The 20017-nt window shown below is 49.5% G+C and overlaps 7 protein-coding genes across 7 annotated transcripts; all 7 read right to left on the minus strand.

The window, feature by feature from the left end:
- Nucleotides 1-679: 679 nt before the first annotated feature.
- On the minus strand, nucleotides 680-3307 carry TERG_06881 (uncharacterized protein; the record flags this gene model as incomplete). The annotated part of the gene is made up of 1 exon (XM_003232843.2): nucleotides 680-3307. Exon 1 carries the CDS (start codon nucleotides 1580-1582, stop codon nucleotides 680-682), a length of 903 nt encoding a protein of 300 aa, XP_003232891.1. The 5' UTR covers nucleotides 1583-3307.
- A 79-nt stretch (nucleotides 3308-3386) lies between these two features.
- TERG_06882 (uncharacterized protein) lies at nucleotides 3387-4661 on the minus strand (the record flags this gene model as incomplete). Its single annotated transcript, XM_003232844.2, has 3 exons — nucleotides 3387-3917; nucleotides 3997-4346; nucleotides 4421-4661. The coding sequence occupies 3 exons, from the start codon at nucleotides 4659-4661 to the stop codon at nucleotides 3618-3620; spliced, it is 891 nt and encodes a 296-aa protein (XP_003232892.1). The 3' UTR covers nucleotides 3387-3617.
- Nucleotides 4662-5372: 711 nt separating this feature from the next.
- Nucleotides 5373-7013, minus strand: TERG_06883 (uncharacterized protein; the record flags this gene model as incomplete). Its single annotated transcript, XM_003232845.1, has 5 exons — nucleotides 5373-5499; nucleotides 5602-5799; nucleotides 5872-6460; nucleotides 6544-6635; nucleotides 6697-7013. 5 exons carry the CDS (start codon nucleotides 7011-7013, stop codon nucleotides 5373-5375), a joined length of 1323 nt encoding a protein of 440 aa, XP_003232893.1.
- A 368-nt stretch (nucleotides 7014-7381) lies between these two features.
- Nucleotides 7382-10968, minus strand: TERG_06884 (uncharacterized protein; the record flags this gene model as incomplete). Its single annotated transcript, XM_003232846.2, has 4 exons — nucleotides 7382-8504; nucleotides 8642-9231; nucleotides 9294-9577; nucleotides 9650-10968. 4 exons carry the CDS (start codon nucleotides 10966-10968, stop codon nucleotides 7947-7949), a joined length of 2751 nt encoding a protein of 916 aa, XP_003232894.1. The 3' UTR covers nucleotides 7382-7946.
- A 1099-nt stretch (nucleotides 10969-12067) lies between these two features.
- On the minus strand, nucleotides 12068-12478 carry TERG_12472 (uncharacterized protein; the record flags this gene model as incomplete). The annotated part of the gene is made up of 1 exon (XM_047751424.1): nucleotides 12068-12478. The coding sequence occupies one exon, from the start codon at nucleotides 12476-12478 to the stop codon at nucleotides 12068-12070; it is 411 nt and encodes a 136-aa protein (XP_047607070.1).
- A 67-nt stretch (nucleotides 12479-12545) lies between these two features.
- TERG_12473 (uncharacterized protein) lies at nucleotides 12546-14000 on the minus strand (the record flags this gene model as incomplete). Its single annotated transcript, XM_003232847.2, has 2 exons — nucleotides 12546-12791; nucleotides 12858-14000. The coding sequence occupies 2 exons, from the start codon at nucleotides 13998-14000 to the stop codon at nucleotides 12546-12548; spliced, it is 1389 nt and encodes a 462-aa protein (XP_003232895.2).
- Nucleotides 14001-15279: 1279 nt separating this feature from the next.
- TERG_06886 (uncharacterized protein) lies at nucleotides 15280-19484 on the minus strand (the record flags this gene model as incomplete). Its single annotated transcript, XM_003232848.2, has 3 exons — nucleotides 18495-19484; nucleotides 17037-18426; nucleotides 15280-16965 (listed from the first exon to the last, which is right to left on the minus strand). Exons 1-3 carry the CDS (start codon nucleotides 19097-19099, stop codon nucleotides 15280-15282), a joined length of 3681 nt encoding a protein of 1226 aa, XP_003232896.1. The 5' UTR covers nucleotides 19100-19484.
- Nucleotides 19485-20017: the final 533 nt, after the last annotated feature.

Raw genomic sequence — 20017 nt, forward strand, 5'->3', positions numbered from 1 at the left:
ACTGTTGTATTAACCGATTAAATGAAAGTGCCACGACATGTCATATTATTGTAATATGCTACACTGGTGTAGTGTGTGTCCACGGTGATAGGATGCCCCTTCTGCTATAGAGCAAAGCTGTCTGCCCGCAGACACGCCGTCAGTCAGGGTGTGAGCTAGTAACAGGTAGCTTCGGGCAGTGGTCTCAAGGTTAATCACCCCCACAACCTTGAAATACAGCCCAGAAGAAGAGAACTCGCCGTGAGAATTCGAGGTTGATCCTGAAGTTCAAGTTGGTTGACGTTGAAAGCTTTGACGTCTTGGATGCGGCTCTCACGAACTACTCACGTGAACAATTGATGGCCCGGGCGTTAGTAGATGAAATGTTCAGGAAGTGCCAACTTCAAGGCGGGAATTACGAAAGTCATCTGGAAGAGACTCGATGCAGAGGGCTCTCAGTGGAATTTGATTGTTGCAAACATATTTTGCTATGAATAATACCGAATAGATACCGTATACCTTCAGCAAATGTCATGTTTCAGCGCCCCATTATCCATCAGATTATTCAACCGACTTTTACAGTGGAAAAATCGATTTTGTCGAAGGGAACTGATTGAGTCTTGAGTCACAGTCGCAGACCTCAAGGCTGTGAAACTAGGGCTGTACAAGGGGAAAACTATAACATAACACTTCGACGGCCTTAGTTCTTGTCTCCCAACCCCAGCTTCTTTCCAATATCCGACCCTTGATAGGACCAGATGATAGCTGGCTCATCTCCAATTGCAGGCCAGTTGCTTCGGAATCCAAGCATTGCCTGGCCTCGGTATGACATGGTCTCGACAATCTCACGGGAAATTGAAAGCGGGTGTGCTTGCTCTGGCGACAATATTTTTCGAATAAAACTCATGGACAAACCACGCCGGAACTCATCAGTTGTACTGTTGGTGCCACCGCCATGAATGACCTTTCCTGAAAAAAAGGCGCAGTCCCCTGGGTTCATGACAGCTGAGATAGTCTTGTCACCACCTGGCAGGCCTCCGTCCTCGAGCCTCTCAAAGCTCTCGTTAAGATGGGTCCCGGGGGCAAACACCGTCGCTCCGTTCTCCGCCGTAAATGGGGTGAGAGCAACCATGAAATTGCATATAGCCTCTGGCATCGCGGGACCTCCTATAACAAATGGATGATACAGCTCTAGATCACGGTGGATAGGTTGTGGCTTGCTTCCAGGTCCAATTTCGATGACATCGCTTGTATTCATCCAATATCCGGCTAGAGGATAATCGATAAAGTTTCGCTCCAAAAGAGAATGCATCAAGTCATGCTCCAAAAACTCGTGGCGGAAGACAGAGCTAACAGTTGATAATTGGCCAAGGCGTTTGGTTTTCTTCCCAAAGAATTCATCTACTGGTTCATCACCATCTATGCGAGAGGCATATCCCGCCGTTAGCTTCTGCAGGGCAGGGTCGATTTCGGCAGTGAATCGGTCCAGTTGATCCTTCTTAGCGAAGTTCTCAATAACAACTACTCCATTCTTTTTGAAACTTTCAAAAATGGCATCAGGCCCAGCCGACACCGGGAATCGTTCAATTATTTGTTCAGACATGGATGGATAACGGTATGCAAATAGGAGTAATACCCGATGTGCAGGCAATTTACTTGAAGTATAGCTCTGAAGTGTGGGAAGCAGTAGTTATTTAGGTCCCAGTGACATCGGGCTTGGGGTTTATGTATATTCCCCGGTTAGCACATCAATTTTCTTCTTCCTCTCCATATTCCTAGGTCCACCCACTGCTGAACACTTTCACAACTCAAAGAAGCATAATCATCATGCAAGTCTGAAAAAGAGGATATGTTTAAACCATGCAGGTGATAACCTGTGGCGATTGAAGTGTTGGCCTGATTCATACCTTACCTTACCCTGGTATCGAGGATTTAACTCCAGAGCACAGGTTAAAGGTAATGTAGGGGAATATCTACTAGATCTTATTTTCCTTCTCTTTGCCTCTGGTAACTAACAATAACGCTCTCTGAGGTCAGCATGTAAGCGTGCAGATACTCTATATTATCGTCTATATGATACAGGGTATTCGTTCGATGTCCAAATGTCTGGGCTGATACTTCGAGGTTGCTAGTTCTTTGGAATTCTATTTGCCTATCAGACATAGGCTCAATTTAACTAACTAGTTAGGCACGGACTGACTTTGTCACCCTCCGTTCAACATGCATTTGTAGGGATGAGTATCAATGTAGTATTCCCAGTAATCCTGACAATGTTCAAGGAGGTAACTTCAACGCAAATCCGATCCAGCACGATAACGCTCAAGGTATTATTCTCAGGCTTATTTCTTCCTCTATTTACAATCCCATGAAAGGAGACGGGGAGTATACTCGAGACAGAAAGTATCGTGATGCCATTATCTGGCGGGATTGGGAGAGGGAGGCGCAGGCAGTTGGCCAAATCAAGGTAAGGGAGTGTTACTAGCCCAGAGCAGTTATGTTGGGTGACGTGGCGCAAGTTGCCGTGGTTTGGTATGACGGTCAACCTTGTTGATATGTCAAATCTTAAGAATTCCACAGAAACACATAGAAATTTCATTTTCATCTAAGTGAAAGTGATTAGGTAGTTAACTAGTTGGTTGGGCTATGGGGAAATCCAAGCTTGATCAAGCCCTTTAGTTCGAGATCTGCAAGCCATACTCCAACAAAACATATCCTGACAGCAAGAATGTTGGTGCAATTACTTGTGTATCTTTATTTGAGTCCACTGAATCTTTGTTTTTTATACGGGGTATCGTGATAACCGTTTGCAATGTGCTTGGTGGAATTGTGGTTTAAATCCATCGACTATCCTCACTTCTAGAGGACACTTGAATTTTCTGCTCATCTCAAAGTCATAAATTTGGTCTTCTCATTTTAGCAGCGACCAACTTACTAGCTTGGTACATATGTTCCGTTTAAAAGTTGCCTACAGATTTCAAACTCGCCTGGGCACTCGAAATAGATATTTCCTTCAATAGTTAGACAACGCCGCAGGCTACAGAACCTGCAAATCATCGACAGCATTGTGCAAATGCCAAATATAGAAGATCTCTCACTGTCGATGAATTAAAGCTCATCAGTGTAGCTTTATCTCTTGTTCTAATACTGTGGTTTGTTGTCCCAATGATTGGTTAGTTATATGTTACCTTCGGTAACTATTTGCTAGCTAAGTTGTAGTTCCCCAATTCGGTATAACTAGCATTTTTTTTCTCTGTCTTTCAGATATATAATGGGTCTCTCTGCCGCAATCAAGGTCTCCCCTCCTTGTCCCAACAGTTTAGGAGAAGGGCCAGCCCCAGCCCTGCGGTAGCCTCTGTCATTCCCCTCGCCGCCAAGGAGAGCAACATCACCTTGGTATAAGAAAAACTTGCACACCCAGTTATACGCACCTCTCCTGGGCAAGGCAATCAATCGGAGGGCCATGTCTTCGACCGATGAAAACAGCATGGGATGTCTTGATGCATTTCTTCTTTCGAGATAAGATATGTGTTATTGCTCCCGCAACGGATGATTTATCGACTGTAGGGTATAAATTCATGTGTTCTGTTAACCGCTTTTCTTTATGCTACAGAGAACTCCCTGCTGCTCTTCAAGATGTTCTAGGCTTCTTCTTCTCTTGAGAAGCCTTGCAACCGTGAAGCGAGTTCTATCTCAAATCGTTTCTGGCTGAATGGGCCCTCCCGAATGTCCGCCATCATATCCGTGCCTGGGGGAAAATCATGCTCGAAGGTAGGGTCCCCTGAGCCCTTCATGTTGGCGAGGACGGCCTGCCGAAAATGCCACCTTAAAATCTCGTCAGAAACGCGGCCACTGTCGTTAGGGTTGCGACAGATTGGGTCGAGGACTCTTCCATCAACTCCAAGCAAATCTGGGCCGAAGCACACAACTTTGTATCCGTCCTATATTTGTGTTAGCTACAGCAATATGATATCTATTATTTTCTTGGAGGGGGTGAGCGGCGCTTTCTAATCAACTTACATCGGGGTTTATGGAAATTTTATACGCATCGAAAAATTGATGGACATCACTTCTTAGTAGCAATCCATTCTGGATCGAGTGTATCGATGAGCCTCCAACCTGATTTTCCATATTTGTAACCCAACGGCCAAAGCCGTGTTCGACCCATATAGTTTCGTGCTGTAGGGGAAACACATGTGCGGCCTCGAATCCCTCCCACGCGCCAAACTGTGCGTATGTGTTGATTAGTCCGGAAACAACGCATTTTCCGTCCCTTGCGCGGACGCCAGCCCGGAAGGAACTGTCTCTGCCCGAAACAGAGAAGCTTGGGACTCGCAAAACAGAGGCTTCATCTGTCACTTGGATGGCCCCTATGAAAAAAGAAAATAAGCTAAATATAAATATGTATGTCTATGTGATCGACAAGTAGAGAAAGAGAACATACCTGCAGAGGAGACATCGTAATCCCCAAGCTCAACCACATTTGTAGTACTGGCGACAACTCGACTCGAAGCCCGGTGGGTGACAGTCAACGGCTGCTCTGTAATTAGAAGCACATTTTGCAGTATCCAGAGGAACACCTCCTCAGTGATTGACCCCGCCTGGTGGAAGCCTCCGAAGGTGTCTCCTGTCGAAGCAATGTGCAGAAAGACGTTTCTGTATCCAGATCTGTCAGGCATAGGCATTTTCTCCAGCGAACGCGATAAGCCGCAGTGCCAAGTTGAGCCGCAGTGCAAGGGTTGAGTTGAGCCGCCGTCGCAGATCGAGTGCAACCAGAAAAAGTTGAAGCTGAGTTGGTCTGTGGGTCTCAAGGCTTCCAATGACGTCCAAAAGCCCTAAGGTAAGGAAGCGAGAAGTCGACAACATATGTTAGAAGAGACTTGATAGGCCAGGGTGATCGCGGTACGTATATGTATTCGTAACTATACTCCGTACTGATCGTTGCTAAATACAACAGGGGAGAGGGATAACAGGAGCAGAACTTACTCTATAGTCTAGTTGTCAACGATTTGTTCCACAGTGGACTATCTGCGTGGGCCACGTTAATGTCAGTTTTTGTATTAGTCATCTTATCTCGCTACATTCGATAGAGCTCAATATGATCATCCTCCTTCCTGACACTAAGTTAGCCATATCTGGGGTAGTTAGTCTAACTTGTGGAATAGTATACCATTCTCTGGTTGATTGCATTCGTAAGTCAACTAACTAATACCTAAGGGCAATGCAAATTATAAGACAGAGCTTACCGAGCCTTAAATGCACGTTATTTAAAGAAATGCTTGCATCTCTGGCTTGCATAAGATTCTTATAGCCAGATCATTTCAAAAAACAATCCCATCCAGCATAGTGGTGATACAGAAATTAAGAGTAAAATATAAGTATAGCTTTGTTGAATGCTATTGATCTTTGAAACCCGGAAGAGGGGGCAGCATCCGAAGCCCAACAAACTCATCTAGAATCTGCCGCATAGATTCAAAGGTATCAACAGCTCCAAACCAGCCAAGTTTATGGCATTTTGTGCGACTACAGAATAAGTTCATTATCTCTCCATATTCCCAAAATGCAAACAAGCCGAAAAAAGAGAAAAAAAGAAAAAAAAAAGAGAGAGAGAGAGAGAGTACTGACCTAAATTGGAGTGGCCATGCCATAAGTAACGCACTATCTGTAAAGCTAAACAGACGATGAATGTCCTTTGCACTTTGGAATGGATTAGTTTGCAGGTTATACTTCTGACTTAATACTTTCCATGCCCCTTGGACTTCAGGGTCAGTGGCCCAGTGGGAGAGCGCATATTTCAGCCGGATGATGCCTCGGGGACCAAATCTATCAAGATATATAACGAATCAGCATCAGGATCCGCCTGTTTCCCGAAATACGCAGAAAGGATCGTCTCACCCTCTTGGTGGCGGCTCATATTGAGTCTCAATTGAAATGTACTGCGATTTTTCATCATCGGGAATCTGGTATGGCAAGTTGTACCAGCTGGCAAATGTGGGCCAGAATGCAGCCCAGGTGAAGGCGCTGTTGTCACAAGCATTGAATGCATGGTTTGCGGCCTTGGGAGTGAGAACAGCCCATTCTTCCAGATATCCGTTCAACATGGCCGACGATAAATCCAGAGGCATCATATACGAAGCAAGTTCTCCCGGATAGACAAGAGGCCGTCCAAGGTGTGCCTGGATAGCCCCAAAGATACCCAGAGGATACATCATGTTCATGGCGGCTTCTTTCACGGCACCGAGCACGAACGACGGCATAACTACATTCCAGCTCGCGCCAGTTTCTTCACAATACCTGAAGAGCGTATCCTCCTGGGTGTAGTAGAAGTTGGGCTCCAGCAAGACGCGAGGATCACCCTCCCTTTGGGGTGTCATCGTGGGACCAAGATGGATGCCATAGTTTTTGGCTCCAGTCTGCAGCATGACTCGCTTGGGCGTGATTCCTGCAAGCTTAACGGCATCCAGGAAGTTAGAGAGCATCGCCGCTAGACACTATTTGTGAGCAACTCTGGTTCTGATTCAGGGGAAGGAAGTCAAATATCCTTCCAACGGGCTTGCATATACATACTATTGACCCTGACCAACTCTTCTGCAGCGGACCAGATGCTGCCACCATCCTCAGGTTCTGATTGAATGTACGAGAAGAAGAAGATATAGTCACTTGAATCCAAGCAAGTGTGTTAAAACCCGAATTATCCGAATCTTGCGATCAGGTACTTACGCTTTCACATCATTTTCTTTCATGGCCATAGCCAGCTCCACTGGCGTACTGTTAAGGAAATCCAGCGAGATGTGCTGGACGTTCGTCTTCCATTTCGTGGGTACTAGCGGTGGCCGTTTTGACATGGAGTAGATATTCGTCCATCTTTCTGGTGATTCAGCCAGGACTCGAAGCATATGATGGCCAGATATGCCATTTGCGCCCGTTATGATGGCAGAGAGGCCCGTCAGTGACTCTGGGAAGACAGGCAGCCCATGATAGATGCCCTTGGACTGGATTTTGCCCATGGCATTTAGTTCCTCGTCGTTGATGAACATGACGATGAAGCCACTCCCGAGAAAACAGTCAGGTATGTCGACGGGCAAGAGAAAGAGAAAGAGATGAGATGTTGCCGGCGGCTGGTTACGATAATGTTTCTGGTCGAGGAAGTAAGAGTTGTGGTTGTTCCTCCCCCCTTTATAGCCAGCATCTATGGCGGATATATCATTCTCCCTTCAGGCTTGTCTTGGTGCCGTATGGATGACCCAAGCCGAGCGCAAAGCGATGGTTTCTGCATAATAAAACCTCTGCAGTGCACCTCCACGGCATCGATTCGGGTAATGGAAGAATTACTGGTTTTAGTATTTTTTATTTTTATTTTTATTTTTTTTTTTTTTTTAAACTTCCTAATCACGTAAATACAGATGGCAGTATACGGAGGAGACAGGGGGTTTGTGGTTTCTTTCTCCATAGCGAATGGTGAATAGCCGGCTGGTAATACTAGTACATGCAAAATAACGCCCTGTCCAATCAATACTCCGGAAACACCGGCCGAAGAGAAGGGAGGAAATTGTAAAAAGAACAAAGGATGGAGAGTGAAAGAAAGTCGGGATGCTGCGGCTCCGCGACATCCCAGTAAGACTGAGGAGAGAGTCCCTTGGAGTAGGGAGTTGGGTGCGTATATATGTACTGTTTCTTGCATCGTCAACCACGCACCCCTGCAATGCAGCGTAACATGCTGAAGATTTCGCCAATGTCCCATGCATGATTCATGCATCTTCCATGCAGATTGGGAGAGAAGCACCAACCAACGGGCTCGAAATGCCACGTCAGAAGCATACAGAGCAAAAAAAGAAAGCGAGCAAGATGCAAAAAGGAAGTGAATGATAATGAGAACGAAACATGAGAGTAAAAAACTCCGAACCAGATCCATTCGATCGCCCAGGGTATGAAACATTCACAAGCTTGGTTTGTTTCTTTCACCGATTGTCCTAGAAGACGCCTTCGAAGCCCTCGAGCGAGAGCTGGAAGAGCTCCTCATCCCATAAACTGGGGTGAAAGGTCATCACTGCGGATAGATCTGCGTCTGGGATTGTACCGTGTCCCCAGGTCAGAATCTGCTGGTCCATGCCTGTGGTAGGTACAGTATTGAACCCGGCTTGTGAAACGAAGTTTTCATTTTGCCCAAAGGTTGGATTGATGTACTGCTGTTGCATTGAGGACTCGCAGGTTGCCGTCGTAGTGTAAGGATTGGTCGACATTTGGTTCTGGCTGACGAATGGCGGCCAATCGCCTGAACTAGACGATGGCTGCGAAAGGCCGCTCGGGCCGTATGTACGAATAGTAGCCGCAGATGTTGTAGTGATATTACCTGGACTGGTCACGATGGCTTGGCCAGGTGTATTAGTACCACAGGGCTGAGATATATTATTCTGGGCAGCCTTGTTGGGGGATTGCTGCACTCCCAGCTTGGTGGTTGCGGTACTTGCGGGATATTGCACAGCAGCCTCCCCAAGGGTATTAGAAGTGCTCGAGTTTCTCAAAGGAGCCTGCAGAAGAAACAAAGCATCAGCAGATCAGTGAAAAAAAAAAAAATAGCGCCTTGCGCGCTTTACATGGAGTAATGACCTCAAGGAACGCATTTCCCCTTTACGGAGAATGTAGATTGTGAGTCGCGATTACTCACCGACTTATTCGCCTTATCGTCAACACCCGTAGCCGTGGCCGCGGGTGCTGTCTTCTCGGATTTTGAGGCCCGTGGCTGGAGAAAGGGCGGAAGAGGAACGTCAGCTTTCTTATCCTTGCGTTTCGCATACCAGGCTTTCAGCATGCCAATTATAAGCGAGAATCTGAGGCCAACTCGACTTTGATTCCCCTCGTTGCAGGTATGGAGGTGATTAATTAGGTTATTAAGCAAGGCCTCGACTTTGAAATCAGCAGTGCTGAAGACGTTAGCGAGCCGGCTGCCGGGTGATGAGGCAACGGAGTACAGCTTTATCAGAGCAACGCATGCATAAGATGTGCGAACGAAATGTATGGTAGGGAGGCAAGACATCAATGATCGATCCATCGTGCCGAACAGGTCAAGGACCCGGTGAATGGAAGTAAGACATGCTGTAAGTGCATTCACATGTGCAGCCGTCCCAAGATTGGCCTGTGATTCTTCAGCGAGACCTGGGAGAAATGGCGGTTTGAAATCGTCGATGTTGTGATCAACGTGCATGCCGATTTCGTGCATATATATGCTTAGAATTTGCTCATAGTGTTCCATTACGGCTGTGAATATATGTTTAGCGATAGTCGAAATAACAAATTAGAATGGTCATCGACTATCTTACGGCTGTATACTTTGGAAGGCACCTCCTTCCGCCATTCATCCAGGCGCGTTTCAAAGCCTTTGAGAGCGAACTGCACTCTCGGCTCGTCTATGGATATGTTTGTTAAGGGGTCATCCATAGAGAACTGGAAGCCGATCTCTTCGCCGATATGGGCTAATTTGACCCATTCAACAAGTGCCCGATCGCTGGGATATGCATCAGGCGAATCCAGTAGCAGCTTGACTGATTCATCCATATATGTATTCCAGCGGGTGAGAAGAGGCCTTCGAAGGCCCATAGACGCACTGCATATAACAAACGTTAGACATCAAAAACAATAAAAATCCGCGGCTATCGCAAAAGGGAGAGGCACGGACTTCACAGCCAAAAAGTAGCAGCCCATCCACGCTCTTCTACCGTCAAGCGACTGTGGGTCAACAAATATGGCTTTTCTACTCATAAGTTCCTTTATGATTTCTGATGATTGTGCCTGTGGCTTCGAGCGGCGGTTCATGCCCATATCCGTTCCCATAATAGCCGCAAGATGAATAAGGAGGTAGAACTTGAGCTCTTCATAGTGTTCTGGTGGCATGTACCACAGAGAAGCGATCACGAGAGCCTGCATCAATTCTAACGACTTTTCACCACGGACAACAATACGGTCGGCGAATATTTTATGCATCTCACTCGTCAGAGTCGGTTCCAGGCTGGGTGCACACGATGCAATTGATACAGAGAGGAGGGATAGGAACAGTATGGGTGTTTCTCGCCGCACATCACCCATCTTGGTGTCCCGCGGAAATACTACCGCTGGCATCAATGGTGCCATATTCTCGACATAATGTGTAAAGGCCTTTGCTGCTGTTTCCTGGTCGATGATGCCACGGTCTATGACATCTGCATACTCATGGTCCGGGCCTCGGGCTGCTGATGACTCCGGTAGAAATGCCGGCCAGCTGCTCTCGTGTTTATTGGGGGATTCCCCACGCAACCACGTATTGACAAAAGTTGCATGGCTTGAAGGGCTTTTAGGAAGTTGAAGAATGGCAGGAGGCCTCATCCCCGGTATCGACCTAATATCCCCATTTGACGACCTCTTGCTTCCAGCCATTCCAGCGGGGCCTGATGAATTCGCACCGCCTGAGACCCGCCGTTGAGAGGACCAGCGGCTTGACCCAGACCAGCTCCTTTCAACATGTTGCTGCGGCCCAGAGGCATTTAAATCAGATGGGTAGCTCTTCGCTCTTGATGCCTGCAGTGTAGCTGTCAACGCGTCGATTTTTTTCTCCAGTTCCGCAACCCGACTGTCTGCCTTCTTCTGCCGCTTCCGGGTGGGGAGGGTGACAATGCAGCGTCTATTCGCCTTGACACAACGTTTGCAAGAGCCGTCTGGATGGTCTTGGTCGGGATCACAGCGCACTTTTAGCTGTCGACAAGCTTCGCATGCTCGAGGACGCTTGAGGTCAGCGAGGGGATCACTCGGTGCCGCATCCGCAGCCGTGCCTGCGGCGGGAGGGCTGTTGTTGTACTGTGCTGATTTCGAGCCATCTGTACCTACAGTAGCTTCGTTTGAATTCGTTCGTGAGTCAGAAGGCGGCGGTATTAGCGAAGGTGAGCCTCTATGTGAGGTCGAGGTGGCGGAAGGCGACGAAGCGTCCTGGGCCGATGCGTTCGAAGGGGGATATTCCACCTCCATCTACCTGGAAGTATCGACGGCTCCTCTGGTATTTATCTTCTTCTCTCGCAGGATCATACCAGGTCGCCTAACGCCGCCATCCACGGAGGTACGGTATGTCGGCGGCCGACACAAAAACTGCTCCGACAGGACAGGGCGTACGTATATCAGTCGGTAGTAATGTTCCTTTTTTGGCGGCGAAATGCGCACAACGGGGTAAGTGTTCCTTCAGAGGGCTATCGTATAAGCTAGGCAACTCTGAATATATTGAGAATCAGCAGCCTTAAATGCCTTAAAATTTTGGTGGAAGTGGGATTCATCCATCTGGATTTGCGGCTGGAAGTTGCTAGTTCCTTCATATTTAGCTGCCTGGAGAGCCGCTCGCTCGTACTCGTATTGTTGACTACAACGGCGAGCAGATCGACCGCATGACGAAGCGATATCGATATCTACGAGGCCTTGAGGAAAACCGTCTTGAGCCCCCCAGTGCCACTGCGGCTCACCCTTAATGAAGTTGTAGCTACGCGTCGACTCTCCCATAAACAAGGCTTCGCATTGAACTCAGGGCTGTAGCATTTCATCCACGCTCCTTTTATTGACAAGGGCACCGCTGCTTTGAAATTTTCCATGACAGGCTTCGTCAATCAGATGCACAGCGCTGTACTATACACGGGTTAGCTACGATTCACCAGAGCGTAGAATGATAGTTACGTGCTATCGGCCGCTTTCTCAGCCCGGACAAAGACTTCAGTCCTCATCTCCTCTCCTTTCCTTGGTGGCACTGCTCGTCTCGTAAGGGAAGAGGATTCTCTGTTGCAGGCTTGCTTGCTCGTTTCTGTCGTCTAGAGGGAGCTGCTCGTAGTTAACTATTAGGCATCATCAGCAGTTATCAACACCATCAAGCAATATATTCACCAATGAATTCTTTATTAAAGTGATGTTTCTATCTCGCTTTAATAATAGTATCATATATTTAAAGCCAATTATTATATGGCAAGAGTCCGCTAACAATATTCGCTGCTTCCATGGATATAAAAGCCCAAGTCCTAAAGCTCTAATATGCCAATAGACCAAAAATTACGCCAATATCAAAGGAAAATCCACACATATTGAGATGCGTTTATGTCACTTTATGGACGGGACACTCTTCTTTACGGTCGAACCACCCAAGGATACAAGTCTTGTGGAATTTGCATAGACACTCAAGCCGTGCTAGTTCGGCACCAACTTCATACTCCTCCATGCAAATGGAGCATTCAGACTGTACGCCGTCTGTGCCTAGACAGTCTTTCTCTGTTGCAACAAAAGTAAGCATCCTCAGGCGTTCTGATGGTGTGGATTGACTGGAAGCCCCGGGGCGTCTGGTGGCGTGTCTTTCAATGCACACTCGGATATGTGCTTCGCGTGCATCTTCATCGCTGCCTGGAGATTGTGGGGGGAATATATGATTGCATATGGGACAAATATCCCGCTCAGTGATAGTACGGCGAGGTCGTGAACAGGATGGTGGTGCTGGCAGAGGGCGATTCATATCTGCTGTGCGGAGAATAGACCTTGTATATGATGGGTGATGCTGGTTCCGTTGTAAATCCTGAATATCAGGTTAACACTCGGAGTTGTAGGGTATATATATAATGTCTACTACTTACAGTGAATCCATCATGGGAGTAAAGAGGCGGAGAACCCTGGGATTGAGGTTCTGTCTCTCTACCTGGTAGATACCGGGGAGCCAACCCCCGTAGACTGGATGAGACTTCATAACCAAAACCTCCATATGAGGGGAGAATGGCGTCTGTTGGGTTTGCGCGAAGATTTCTTTGAGGATCTCGTCTGTAGCTGTGAACCTGTACAGGTTGTTAGATCATGTAGTAAGGGGTAATGGAGGGAACATCCGATATATAATAACATACACTAGATTCAAATTCCTGGTTCCGTTGCCTTCTTCCCTCCATCCGAGAAGGTACAGAAGGTATATGGCGACGGTGCCTTTCAGCACTTATGCTCCAGATCCCTGGGCTTTGATATTCTGATGGTAGGGAGTGCGGATCTCCCTGTGAATGAGGGTGGTGGTCATCCCATCCAAGACTGGTATTTCTCGTTCTATGTTCATGATGAGAGGTACTGCTGCTCGCCCTATATCGGCGAGGGGGCTCGGGGTTGGGATCAGGTACGCATGGATTGCATAGACGAACCTCGGTCCCTCCGCCTAGAGCATTTCTAGGAATTTGATGGATCGAAGTTGCGCGATGGTGGCTTCGGGATTGTGATGGTGAAAGCTGCGGCTGTACTTCTTCATCGTCAACAAGGTCAACACCTTCACGGTCCGTTGTATTGCGCTGGATAATGCTCGATAGTGTTAGCTGTGTCTGGGCTTCGGGAGGACGGACGATAAACTGCTGTGGTATGGTAATTCTATGAGGCGAACAAGCTGCGCAAACGACCCTGCCGCACTTCCTACAGTGGTGTTTTCGAAACCAAAACGTAAATGTAATGCCGCATATTGGACATTCAGTAACTTCAGAGTCCGGCTGCCATCGTGGGAGCCGATGGTCAGTAAAGCTTCTTTCACGGTGCCGTAGAGAGTTTAGCTGGCGGGACATCGATGAGGAAGGCGGGGAGGAAGCAGACTGAGTCTCGGTCGACTCTTCGTCGGGTCGGACAAAGCTGGGACTTCCTGATAGTCGAGATGCAGACGCACCGGGTCGAGAGTGCTGCCTGATAGAAGCGGGTTGGGTATATCTAGCTCCTGGTATTTCTATACCAGTGTTGCTACCTCCGCCGCCGCCACCGCCGCTTCTACTACTACCGCTTCTTAGTCTTCGTTTTCTGTTCGGCGAAGTCGACGAGTTGTCATCTCTATCAGGACTACCGCTATCCATCAACCGGTCTTGATCTTCTCGCAGGAACTGTGTCCACGTCGTATGATCCTCGCCCCCACTGCTTCCTCGTCTCGCCGCATGCGTGTAGTCATGGCGACTCTCTGATAATGAGCGGTGGACAGTCGTGGATCGCGCTTCATGGGTTGAGGCCTGAGATTCCGAAGGCAATGACATCGGGGGAACCAGGGTTTAAAAAAAAGGTAGGAATATCCGTATTCTTTTTCCTTTCTAACTGTTGGACAACGTTGCCCGTTATCCGGGGGTGTTCGATGACGCCAACGTCCGCTGTTTAGACGGGCCAGCATTTGCTGTGGGCACGGGAGGGAGGCTCCACGTAGATTTTGAGCCAGGGGAGTTCGTTGATTTTCGGGCGATAGGTTGTGGATCAAGATAATATCTATATAACCAGTTGATATCTCGCCTCGAGGTGGTGAGGGTGATGCAGCGTGTTGAAAGTGTCAAACGCGGCGTTTTCTCCCAATCATGAGGGATGCAGCAAGCAAGCTGGAGGTTCAGACAACGTAGCTGACTTTATGACAGCCAGCAGCTCTAGTGGTCCCCACTGCCGATCACGAGGAGTTCTCCATCCTGTGGTTGTTGACAGAAGTTGCGGCGTTTAGTGGGTGATGCTTCTAACGCCACAAACCGTGCGCCAGGAAGGTTGAAGACGTCGTGTAGGCGTTGAGATGATCGTCAGGAAGTGTAGAGCAGCTCGAGAGTAAAAGATTAGAAGGACAGATGTCGTTCGAATCGAGCGATGGTCGTTGATGCTTGAAAGATGCGAGGTTGTTTGGTTGGCTGAGCCAGTGAAGCGAACCATGTGAGTGAAATAAACAAAGATGAACGTTTTGCCCATATAGGTAGTATATCAAAAAACATTCAATGCAAAAATATAGATGACACCAGTCTCTCGCTCAGTTCCAAGACCTTTTGTATTTGAAATAGAAGTTATTTAATACATCTGTTGTAATTCAACAGAAACCAATATAGCCACCGATCCCCCAATACTGTAATCACCTCGGTCTCTATAGCACACAAAAAAAGGGATCACCAAAAGAGAATCCAACCAAATAAATAGTCGCTCTTGATAAACAGGCTGGAAAGGAAGAGGAAGAACACGCTAGGGTAAATGGCTATTAAACGCACTGAACAACTGGCTGGAAGACGGACTGAAAAAAAAGGCCTCACGTATTAACGACATTGCAAGAAATAGACAGGGAGCAAATCCAACTTTTGAGCAAGAGAGAAGACAGTGGGGGAAAAGTAAAGGAAATTCGTCAAATGATTATTCATTAGTATGCAAAGGGAGGAGATATTGATATGTTATGATCCATTCCGTATTGGAATCAATATCTGCCAATTGCCGGTTCGTAGATGGTTGTATGGAAAAAAAAAAAAAAAAAAAAATTCGAATGAGATGCAAACGGTAGAATAGGCAAAAGGCAGAAGGTAATTAGGATGAGGCAGCGGAGGTAGGTGGAAGAGGGTGATCGCCTATGATTTCTGCGGCGCTTCCACCGGATAGGCTGGTTTCATGGATGTGGTCGCTTGCTCGATGCTGTTGGACATATCCCATGCCCTTTAACATTCCTCGTCGAGTAGCTTCAAAAGTCGCGGCTGATGTGTTTCTCTGTCTGGGTCCTGGCGAAGAAAGTTGGTCAGTCGTATCCGTCCCATCAGCAGTAGCATGAGGTTGTGCCATCGAATCATTCGAGTCGAGTGATACAGGAGCACTGTGTGTTGAAGACGACTTTGAACCAAAAGGTAATCGTGACTGCTGGATAGCTCGGTTTGAGAACGTCCGTTGAGGAACGAGCGCCTCGGAGTTGGTGGCTTCGTAGTCCCGAGAACTGTTGCGGGAATGAGGTCCGCCTATGAAAGACCCTGCTGCACCAGGTTTTGCGTCTCGTAGGTCAACGGAACTACCGCGCTTCGAGCTTTTGCGGGGAATAGTTGGTGGCCTTATTCGCATGCCGCCGTGGGCTCCTGGATGTGATTGTGATTGAGAGCGTGAATGAGCGGATGTACTATCTGGCGGGACATTGCGAGTGTTTGATCGGCTGGGTAATTCGATAGCGTCTTCAAGCAGAAGAGGCGGTAGGACTGGTTTGTCGTTGTCTGTAGCAGCCTCTGCTTTGGCCTTTTCAGTGACAGGCGAAGCTTTTGGATCAGGATCTGGAGCAGGTCCTGAGGTAGTGGCAGTAGTATTTGGATCCTGGGCACTGTCAGAGTCATCCTTATAAGGCTCTGTGAACTTATCCTGCTCAGGTGGTGGTGGTCGCTGCATTGCAGCCTGGGGAGGTGCACGGGAGCTTCGGACAACCTCGAAGCCCTTGCCTTTTTCCTTTGTCTTCCCACCGAATAGGTTCTTTAGCCATCCGCCGGCCGATGATACAGGGCCAGTGGGATCGGCAGGACCGGTCTTGAGTTTCCTAGTAGCGGAATGCGACAGTGCAGGGCCTCTAACCCGGTAGTAAAAGTCAACCTCGCGAACTGCATAATCTGTTCGAAGGGAAGGATCACCATCTCCGTCGCCGTCGGGATCTTCTCTGGGTGCACCTAGATAAGCCGGCGTTGGGGTGCTTCCGTTACCGACAGGGTGATTAGCTAGGACATCGGCATGATGGTCTGCGTCTGGATCCAGATCGGGAGTGTTAGCCGCACGGCTTGACCGTCCGTTGCCCATATCGCTGCTATTCCATGAGGTGTGGCGTATGCCTTCAAGGGTAGCGCGCCGTTGCCGGGGCGGACGGTAGTACGGGTCTGCCGTCTCGTGTTTGAGATGCATATGCATGATGCCGCTGCGCGGTGACCCGCCGCCGCCTGAAGCTTGTCCTGGTCCGGTTGAGAAGGCTCCCGGGGTGGTAGGCGTGTACGGGCCACTGCCTGGTCCACGCGGGTTGCTGGCATTGAACAGGCTCCCTGCCCCGGACTCAAACCCGGTGCTCGTCTGGTCCAAGCCAGGCCGATTTAGCAGGACAGCCGAGCTGCCTGAGAAACTTCTGGGCCGCTCACTGTCGAGCTGAGTTGACGGACGTTCTAAGTCAACGTTGAGCATGGTAGCCTCGGAATTGGTGCTTCTGCGCGGTATGTGGCGCTTCCTGGGGGTGCGACGGGATAATTGACGGACACCAAATACCTGTAGAGGTAGGTTAGTGAGCTCTTATACTGATTGATATAATGTAGAAAATCAATTGAGTGTGAACGTACCTTTACCAAACCTCCTCTAGCGGCTTCACCTTGGACTCCTACATCACCAGCTCCAGCTTGTCTGGCTACAACTTCGATGAGAGTTTGGATGGCATTCAAGAAGAATCCGAATATGAGGACCATGCCATGTAGTATGAGGATAACGTAGCCAATCCATCCCTTTGCCGGGTCCGGAATATCGAGAGAGGGAACAAAGGCAACGCATAGGAGGATAGTGAGACACCGAACAAGTGCAAAGATGGTATGATATGCATTCATCGAAGTGGGAGACTCGTAGGGCCGAAAAGCGATGAGGGTGAGGATCATGGTGACTTCACAGATGGCCAGGATAGCAATCTGGGCTATCCCCGACGGCTGAACGGCGCCAATGGCTACGCCTCGCATGCAGGTGAGCAGCACAGATATGAGAGCAAAAGGCGCCGCTCCATCGCTGAAGGTGTTGTAGAGTGGTCCGTACAAGAGCACAGTAGGCAGATCGTCAAAGAGATACGAGCGAGGACGGGTGCAGAAGATGAGATAGAGGAGCCATGCAGCGAATCCAACGAGCAGGACAAGCAAGATGACAGCCAGGGCCACGACATAGACGGGAGAGGAGCCAGCCTCGACGAGCTGAAACATGGATAGTGAGACTAGCGGGAGAAGGAAGAAGTTGAATACGATACGAACGACGTTTCCCATGGTGAAGGCTGTGTTTTTGGACTGCAGATCCTGCTCTGCTATGTGGCTGACGCTGTGATGGAGCCATCTGAGGCCGAAACCGAGCAGGATGATCGCCGTGACGGCAGCGAGGATGACAAGTAGCCAGATGACGGTGCCTGCCCAAATGTCTGCGGCTCGAGTCATGCCGACGAACTGGCCCATGCGATCGAGCCCGTATGTGCCGTTGACGGAGTAGACGCCATCTATCAGGGGCGTCGTGCCGTTTCCATGGCTGACGAAGCTCTGGTTGAACATGAGGACAGACCAACCGATCTGGCTGACGACGGGTTGGTAGTAGCCCGGATAACTCAGAGTAAGCGAGCCCGTGAGTATGATGAACTGGATATACTGCAGGCAGTCTGCGAATCCGGGCGTGACGAGACGGATGAGGTCCTCGTCTCGGCCATAGTTGCAGGTCCAGCGGAAGATATCTGTGGTTCCCCAGGGGCTGTAGATGGCAGCGTAGACAGTAGCCACGCCAACGAGCAAGAGTATGGCAAGGGGAACGTATGCGAGGGCTGATCTCAGGGGATCACCCAGGTCTGGGGCGATGTCTGCCACCACGCAGCTGTAGGGCGTCTTGCTAGCGTCTCCAGCCTTGACTTCGAGCGTAGCCAGGAGAGAAGCGAAGGCGTAGGAAGAAGTGACGTTGTATGTCGTCGAGAATGCCCGCAGATCCGCCGTCGAGTCCCTGATCTTGTTGTTAGTACCTTTTTTTTTTTTTTTTATTATATACGTTGTATGTATGTAATAACTCACTGGGTGAAGTTGAAGACGGGCCCGAGAGGACACTTGCCCTGGGTGAGAGAGTCGCAGAACGGCTGGACCGAGCCACCGGCAGCTGAGAAGCTGACGACGTCTAGCCGGGGAAACAGGGTGGTAAAAGTGTTTGTCGACGGGTTGACACTGACTATCTTGCCCAGTGTCTCGTTGGGGTTGCTCCATCGCGGGTCGTCTGGGGGCGGGTATGGCTCCTTCGTCTCGGTGCCGCTGACGTTTCCGTAGACGGTGACGTTGAGATTGAGGTCCGGCCGTGTGCTGTTGAACTGCGCAGCGACGTAGAGAGGTATGAACTGCAGCTTGACGGGGCTGGACTTGGTGATGGCGTCCGGCAGGCAGTTTCTGAAGGGGACGAGGGCTGCGTGGCCGGCCTGGACAGCGAGCAGCAGGACCAGCAGCAGGACGATCGACGGCGAGGCAGGCATGGCTGCGCGGGAGGAGGAGGCCGTGGCCTTTAGCTGGAGGACGGTCGAAGCTGCAGAGCGTGCATCTCGCCTGTTATTGTGCGTCTTCCTGGCGGCGGCGGCGGCGGCGGTTGTGGTGGTGGTGATGTTGCTGGAGCTGCCGGCGTGAAGCTCAACCATCTCCCCTTTATTCTATCAGCCTGTCCAGCCGGCCACTCCCCTGCAGAAGATCCCAATTGAGAGAAACGAGCTCTGGACGGTCTCTGGTCGCGCGTCCAAAGACAGCCGGACGGATGGTTTGGTGCTGGCCGCTGGTCTGTTGGTGGCTTGGAGCTGCGGGCTTCCTCCTGTCCATCAAGTCGTTAGCCTTGGAAGAGTCGAGATCGGGCGAAAAGACGGGGCCCGCGAGGTCAGACGGAGGCCAACAAGGTCGAGAAACGAGAATCGACAGGCCGCCAAACGAGGGAGACGGCCAGGGACGAGGGCAGGACGGACGCTAGGGGGTGGTGGTGGTGTCGTCTGTCGTTGTCGTTGGTGATGTCGTCGTCGTCGTCGTCGTCGTCGTTGTTGTTGTTGTTGTTGTTGTTGTTGTTGTTGTTGGAGCAGCGTTGGTTGCTTAGAGCTATTAATATAACGAGCGAGCGAGCGAGTTCGAAGGTGGCGCAGGCAAAGCCTCGTTTCCCTCGCTGACGGACCACAGGATTCTAATTAACGTGGAATGAGAGCAGGCAGTAAACAAGACAGATCAAACACGGCGGACTGGATGTCTCGTCCACGGCTCTGTATTTAAACAGGGCATCGAGGCCCTTGGCTGCGCTGCTGCATCCCAACACCCGGTGACACGCCAGCGGCCGCTCCATAGCCAGCTACATAAGAAGTATTATTATTATTATGACTACTACGCCTCGACGTCTAGTCTAGCTATAAACTCGTCTCTGCACCGACAGCTGCGTCCGCCTGGCTTCCCCGGCGCCTCCAGCTTTGCCCCTTGGGCGTTTCATCTGCAGCAAAAAAAGCACGTGAGCCCGAAACCTCTAGGGCAGACGCAGCAGACGCAGCAGCAGCAGAAACAAGACACGCAGACGCAGCCGACGACGA

Source organism: Trichophyton rubrum (assembly GCF_000151425.1).
Source record: "Trichophyton rubrum CBS 118892 genomic scaffold supercont2.8, whole genome shotgun sequence".
Taxonomy (NCBI): Eukaryota; Fungi; Ascomycota; class Eurotiomycetes; order Onygenales; family Arthrodermataceae; genus Trichophyton; species Trichophyton rubrum.